The sequence below is a fragment of the Apis dorsata genome, unplaced genomic scaffold (assembly GCF_000469605.1).
Source record: "Apis dorsata unplaced genomic scaffold, Apis dorsata 1.3 scaffold_52, whole genome shotgun sequence".
Lineage (NCBI taxonomy): Eukaryota > Metazoa > Arthropoda > Insecta > Hymenoptera > Apidae > Apis > Apis dorsata.
Genome location: NW_006263353.1, coordinates 1,242,644 through 1,250,013, shown reverse-complemented (window position 1 = coordinate 1,250,013; position 7,370 = coordinate 1,242,644). Strand labels below are relative to the sequence as shown.

General features: G+C 27.1%; 2 protein-coding genes across 2 annotated transcripts in view; both read left to right on the top strand.

Moving 5' to 3' along the window:
• Positions 1-198: 198 nt before the first annotated feature.
• LOC102676712 (DNA repair and recombination protein RAD54-like) lies at positions 199-3,597 on the top strand. The gene is made up of 10 exons (XM_006609155.2): positions 199-266; positions 520-729; positions 819-1,009; positions 1,087-1,289; positions 1,357-1,799; positions 1,879-2,140; positions 2,278-2,449; positions 2,536-2,941; positions 3,024-3,187; positions 3,256-3,597. The coding sequence occupies exons 1-10, from the start codon at positions 264-266 to the stop codon at positions 3,446-3,448; spliced, it is 2,247 nt and encodes a 748-aa protein (XP_006609218.1). The 5' UTR covers positions 199-263; the 3' UTR covers positions 3,449-3,597.
• Positions 3,598-4,143: 546 nt separating this feature from the next.
• LOC102676308 overlaps positions 4,144-7,370 on the top strand; it is a 9,149-nt gene continuing 5,922 nt past the window's right edge. The window contains exons 1-2 of the mRNA XM_006609153.2: positions 4,144-4,504; positions 5,377-5,596. Of these exons, the coding sequence (XP_006609216.1) occupies positions 5,553-5,596 (44 nt within the window). The 5' untranslated portion in view covers positions 4,144-4,504; positions 5,377-5,552. The remainder of the gene's footprint in view (positions 4,505-5,376; positions 5,597-7,370) is intronic.

Sequence of the window (7,370 nt, the reverse complement as noted above, 5' to 3'; positions counted from 1 at the left end):
TTTTGATCGAAATTTAAATGCAATAATACAATATTAGTTTCTACTTATGAACGATAGGTGGCTAGATTCTAAATACATATAGTAAATTTATCACTTTTATAACCGCGAAACTTCTAAAAATATTTACTTATTTGCTATTATTTATTTTTTTATATAAAGTTAAAAAATTTAATATATAACATATGAAAAATAATGAATTTTTTTTACGTTATTATAAAATAAATTATTTTAAAATTTAGAAATGAGATATATTTTAATTCAGAATGGTAATTTTATAAATTGGCTAAAAATTTCTTTTAATTAATATTGAAATTATTGAAATTGCTTTAAATTTTTAATTTTTTTTTTTAATTATATATATTATAATTAATAATCATAAAATTTCAATAATCGTTTTAATAACATAACCATTATATTCTTATTACTTTAATTTTTATAAATATGTTTATCTTTATCATTATTATTATAAAATTTAATTTTATGACATAAAACTTTAATTTTATATTTATTTTACCTAAGATTCGTTCTTTGGCTCCCAGTAAAAGAGGTAAACGTCCATTATTATCCGATATATCCAACAATTTGACATTGTCTCCAGTTGTATCATCAGTTCATCAAGTAAAAAAAAAAATTTGCTGCAATGTCAAAAATGTAGAAATACCAGAATATAAAGCAGTTATTCTTTCAGCTAATGATGTACAAGTTACTCAAGAAGTAATTTCTGAACATGTAGGTATTATACTAAATAATAAGTCATTATATTTAACAAATATAATATAGTAATGTAGTATAAGTAGTAATTATAATTTGATTTATAGGAACAACGGATGAAAAAAATTCTTAATAAACCATTTAAAATACCAATTCCTGGTTATCAATTATCAGGTCGTGCATTGGGAATACGTTTATCTGGTCCTCGTAGACCTTTACATGATCCTGATGAAGCTAATGCACTTATTGTTTATTCACCTTCTGAATTATCTGAACATGAAAAATTAAAAATTGATTTGTTTGTATAAAATATTTTATTTATCTTTTAGTTATTAAATTTTATTGAAAATTTTTTATAATATATTTATATTTTAGATCTAAACAACTTGTACATGTAGTAGTAGATCCTCTATTATGTAATATTTTAAGACCTCATCAGCGAGAAGGTGTAAAATTTATGTATGAATGTGTAACAGGAAAACGGATTGAAGGTGCTTATGGATGTATTATGGCAGATGAAATGGGTCTTGGAAAAACTTTACAATGTATAACATTGTTGTGGACTTTATTAAAACAAGGTAAATTAATATTGTGTTTTGTATAATGTATAAAATTAAGATAATATTAGATAATATTATTTTGAAGGACCTGAAGCTAAACCACTTATAGACAAAGCTATTATTGTTGCTCCAAGTTCATTAGTTAAAAATTGGTATAATGAAATCTTTAAATGGTTGAAAAATAGAATTCAGCCACTAGCTATTGATGGTGGAAATAAAGCAGATATTGATACAAAACTTATTGGATTTATGAAAACTTATGGTCGTAAATGTGTAAATCCTATACTAATAATTAGTTATGAAACTTTTCGTTTACATGCACATATTCTTCATCAAGATGAAGTAGGACTCATATTATGTGATGAAGGTCATCGTCTAAAAAATTCTGAAAATCAAACATATCAAGCACTTATTAATTTAAAGGCTAAAAGAAGAGTATTACTCAGTGGAACACCTATTCAGAACGATCTCTTAGAATATTTTTCTCTTGTGCATTTTGTTAATCAAGGATTATTAGGAACAGCACAAGTATGTGAATTAATATTTTTGAAAGATTCAAAAGATTTTTCAAATATTTTTATATAAAAATAATACTTTTATTTCTAAGGAATTTCGAAAAAAATTCGAAATACCAATTTTACGTGGTCAAGATGCTGCTGCAACAGATGCAGAACATAAACTTGCTCAAGAACGTTTAAAAGAATTAATAACCATTGTGAATAAGTGTCTCATTAGACGTACTAGTGCATTACTTTCAAAATATTTACCTTTAAAATATGAATTAGTGGTGTGTATAAAAATGGGAAAAGTACAGACTGATCTTTATAAAAATTTTATACAAAGTGATAGTATTAAAAAATCAATGGAAGGTTTGTTATTGTAAAATTATTATTTCAAATAATTTTAAATTCTTAAAAAAAGTTTGTCTTTAAATAATATAACATTTTTTAAAATTTTTTTAAAATTTTCTTCTTTTCTAAATATATTCTTTATTTGTTTATCATAGAAAATCCTGATAATTGTAAAAAAGGAAAAAGAGAAAGTCTTTCTACACTTTCAGCAATTACACTTTTGAAAAAATTGTGTAATCATCCTGATTTAATATATGAAAAAATATTAGAAAAATCTGATGGATTTGAAAATGCTGCAAAATTAATGCCATCAAATTATAGCACAAAGTATGTAATTTTTTAATTTATTATATATATATATATATTATATATTATAATTATTTTTATCTTTATAATTTTTTATTTATTTCTAGAGAAATTCTACCAGAATTATCTGGAAAATTAATGGTATTAGATTGTCTTTTGGCATCTATTAAAACAACAACAAATGATAAAATTGTATTGGTATCTAATTATACACAAACTCTTGATCTGTTTGAGAAATTATGTTATAAACGTTGTTATAATTATGTTCGATTAGATGGCACTATGACTATCAAAAAAAGATCAAAAGTGGTAGAAAGATTTAATGATTCAAATAGCAATGATTTTATTTTCATGCTCAGTTCTAAAGCTGGAGGTTGTGGATTAAATCTTATAGGTGCAAATCGTCTTGTCATGTTCGATCCTGATTGGAATCCCGCAAATGATGATCAAGCTATGGCCAGAGTTTGGAGAGATGGTCAGAAAAAACCTTGTTTTGTATATCGATTTCTTTGTGTATGTAAAAAGTGTCATTATTTCTTATAAATTATTTCTTATAAATTGATATTCCCTGTATTATTACTTAAATATGTTATAGACTGGTACTATCGAAGAAAAAATTTTTCAAAGACAAGCACATAAAAAAGCATTAAGTTCAACAGTTGTAGATCAAGAAGAAGATGTTGCAAGACATTTTACCTTAAATGATTTAAGAGATTTATTTAAATTAGAGGAAAATACTATATCAGATACTCACGATAAGTAAGCTTACGATTATTACTTTTATCATAAGAAAAATCATTAAAATAATGTTTATTGTCATTTTTTAGATTTAAATGTAAAAGATGTATTAATGGTATAGAAGTAAAAGGGCCACCGGAGCAATCAGATTGTAATTCAGATTTATCAGATTGGAGACACGTTCATAATCCGCGAAATTTACCAGATATACCATTACGGCAATGCTGGTTAAGCGGAATTTCATTTGTTTTCTATCATCGATCGCACGAACAAATTAAATAAAATTATAATTTTTATGAATATTTGCATATAACATAATTAAGAGAATAACATTTTTTATACTGCTACTTTTTATAAAAGTTATTACATTCATTTAAGTTTGTATACATTCATTAACAAAATATATATATATGTTTAATGATAAAAATTAATGTTTATATTGAGATTATGTACAAATAAATAATTATAATATTATTATAAATATTGTATGAAATAGAAAAAAAAATAATTTAATAATATAAAATTCGTATAATTAATAAATATGTAAAATAAATGTGTTTATGAAAATTCATTATATTAAAATTTATAAATATATATAATATTATATAATATTTGATATTTAGCATTTGATATTTAGCATTTCAGTTATTAATATAATAGTCAAAATATGATTTTATTTTTATTTTTTTATTCAATTAATATATATTTAATATTTAATTCTAAGAGCTATTTTATTTATAGTTTATAATATTTAATTATTCAAATTAAGAATTATTTAAATTAAAAATATAAATTATGATCAGTAAACATATGAAACATAAGAAGTCTAAATATCAATCGTATATCAATTGAAAATATAATCTTTTTAAATAATTATATTTTCTATATATTTTTGTTTTAAAATGAAAAAATTTATAAAATGTTAATAATAATTAAATATGAAAATTAAGACATAATGTTTTTAATATGAGTAATATATCTATAAGTTTGCTTTCAGATAAGTTGTGCGTAGAAAATCAAGGGTCAACGAAGGCTTTAGGAATTTGCTCCACATAACATAAGCAATAAAGAAAAGTGGGGAAGCAAAAGGAAATTAGAGTGGGGGAATACAAATAATGGAAGAGAGAGCACGTGATCATTGAATACGGTTTCTGATTGGTGAAAAGGAATCAGCGCTGCTTTCCCTCCCAGCTCGGTACCGTTCGCTCGCCCTTCTTCCGAGGTTTCGTGCAGCTGCCCGCTCAGAATAGTTCCAGATGTGGCCATGTTTAGTTTGATCTTTGAAGTTTTCGCTCATCGTCTCATAACTGATACATTTTTATACGATTTGCTGACATAGTAATACGCTCTGTCCGACCATCGTACTTTTCGCTTGCCTGCGACTAGTCTCGTTCATAACACATGTTCTTCTTTGCTGAGATAAATATCTAACGCGGAAGTACACGAAAGACGTAAACGCTGTCATCCATTCAGGAGAGACACGAATCGCGTCGAGTCCGTGCATTTAATTTTTTTAAAAATTCTATCGTCAATAACAGACGCGCGTCTGATTAACTCGCAGTTGTTTTTATTGGCAAAAAGCGAGATCAATCGTCGCTCCCTTTCTCTCTCTCTCTCCCAATAAATATTCAATCAAAAAAAGCACTATTATCAGATTACGGGACGGGAATCGTCAAAGTGGAAACTACGCCTTTATATATTCTACGAAACTTCGAGTCGTATTTTGGGGAAAACGCTTTTTCCTTTTCATCTTACGGATTAAAAATACACACTCGTATTTCTTTCTGAGCGCTGTTCTTATTTTAGCACTTTTTTTTTGTTACATTACGATCATTTAGAAAAAGAATTTAAGACGCCTACAAGCTTATCATTGGTCAGCCATATGCCACGTCAAGCCAAAATGACGTTGCAGTGGTAAGATCGCGTCATTTAACGAAATTTATAGCCAAGGAAAGAAAAGCCACAGTGAAATCTATTCTTCACCGAATCTAAAGTGCAATAATATCCCGGATAAAGCAAAGAATAAAAGAAATTTTATTTACAAAGTAGCCTGTTGTGTTCAGGCGAGAAGAATATTCGAGAGAAAAGGACAGACGTAACAAAGGCCGATAAAGACAGAAAACGTTAATAAAAACTGATATATTTGGTTGTACGCGCACGCGCGCAAGAGAGAAAGAGAAACGGAGAGACATACGAAATATATTCTCTAGGGCTAATTAGTGTCCAATAACGAGTATTTCAAAATTTCAAATGCTAGAATTCAGGCACGCGATTATTTTGCAAGCAAAGAGCCATCGAGTGTGGTCGCGTCAATCGATCGAATGATCATCGTCGGGCCACAGTGCTATATCATACGGTACAAAACACGATCGATCGGGACAAAACAATGGCATTAGAGAGTGTTTCCGCGGCTGAGACTCTAATCCAAAGGTTTGCCTCCACATTTTTTATTCACCAACAAAACAGTCGAAATTTTATGACTGTTCGTACCACTCACGTTACACGTTGATCCCCTCTCCGGAAGCTCCGTGCTGTCCCCCGCTTTCGTTTGGTATATACCATTGGCATATACCACTGTGAGAAAAAATAAACTCATTACTCTGTTCAGATATACATAACTTATTTTTTTTCTCTCGTGTCTCTTTTTATGGTTCTTCATTGCTCTTAAACTATCTATTGTGGTATTATAAGATCGTTATTGAATATCAAATACTTTGGCATCATTCGTAAGGCCAAGGTCATTTTTATGATGAAAAAATTGTTTGAGATATTCAAATATAAAATAATAAAAAAATTGATTTAAATTTTTTATATTTACAAAATAAAAAATATTCTGTATAATAGATATTAATTATTTATGTAGATAAACGATTTAGATAAAATTTAAAATAGATACAAAAGTTCAAATTTTATAATTCATGAATATAAATATTGTTATTTATATTTCCATATTATATCTATAACAATTAAAATCTAATAATATATATTTTTACGAGCATTGAAGAATTAAAAATAAAATATTGATATAAAATTATTTCGGAAATCAAAGATTATGTAAGGAAAAAATATGCACGTGATCTTCAGGGAGAAAGAGGTATACATAATATATTTTCCGGTTCGAATACGAAATATTTATGAGCACATGTGAGACTAAATTCAAACACAGCGTACATATAGATGTGCGTCATGTATATACATATTTTAAATATGCATACACATGTGTATTCTATATACATGTGTACTTAATACACGTGAATGAACGAGACAAACGAGGTCTACACGCGAAGAAATTCTGACACAATATCGAAAAATGTTACATGCACTGTTGGCAATGCTGTAACGATGACTATGAGATATGCTGAAAAATGTGATGTTATATATTGATTTCTGATATTCATGCTATTACATTGATAATGAATTATGATAATGATAATGATGCTAATAATGAACACAATTTGTGGGTAAGGAAATTCCAATTTACTATTTTCCTTCGTGATATGAAAATGATGCGTTTAGTGTGCTAAGTTAACAACCTTTAGCATTTATAATTTGCAAATTACTCAATTTCTCATTATATTCGTATATTTATTTTAAATATGAATATGCTTAATTTAATATGGGATTTTCTTTCTCTACATAGTACTTTAATGTTTTCATATATTATAATTTAACATACAAATTATTATACGTATTTAAAAATATACTCTTTTTCTAATAAATCGCAGATAGCAGCCATTAAAGAAACGATTTTTTTTTATTTTTTAATCATATGTTACGTTAACTATATATTCCAAAGTTGCATCAATCGATGCTTGCGATATTACAACGTATCGTTAGTCAACTCCCAAAGCAGCTAATGTTTTCAGGTCAACTAGTAGCGGAAGCTTCTTTCAGCTATACTCTGCTCGACCAAAGTTCGATGTTTCTTTATTCGACATATAACATGTGATATATTTAATGACCATTGCTGTTAATATCTTTAACAGTTTTTATGAGCTTAATCTTGCTATGCTATATTTAGCAATTTTTCGTTTCATTCTATCAAAGAAATGTATTTTGCATTTCTTTTTAATTATTTATGGATGATGATGATGATGATGATGATGATGATGATGATGATGATAATGATAATGATGATGATAATGATGATGATGATGATGATGATGACGATGATGACAATGATGACGATGATGACAATGATGAC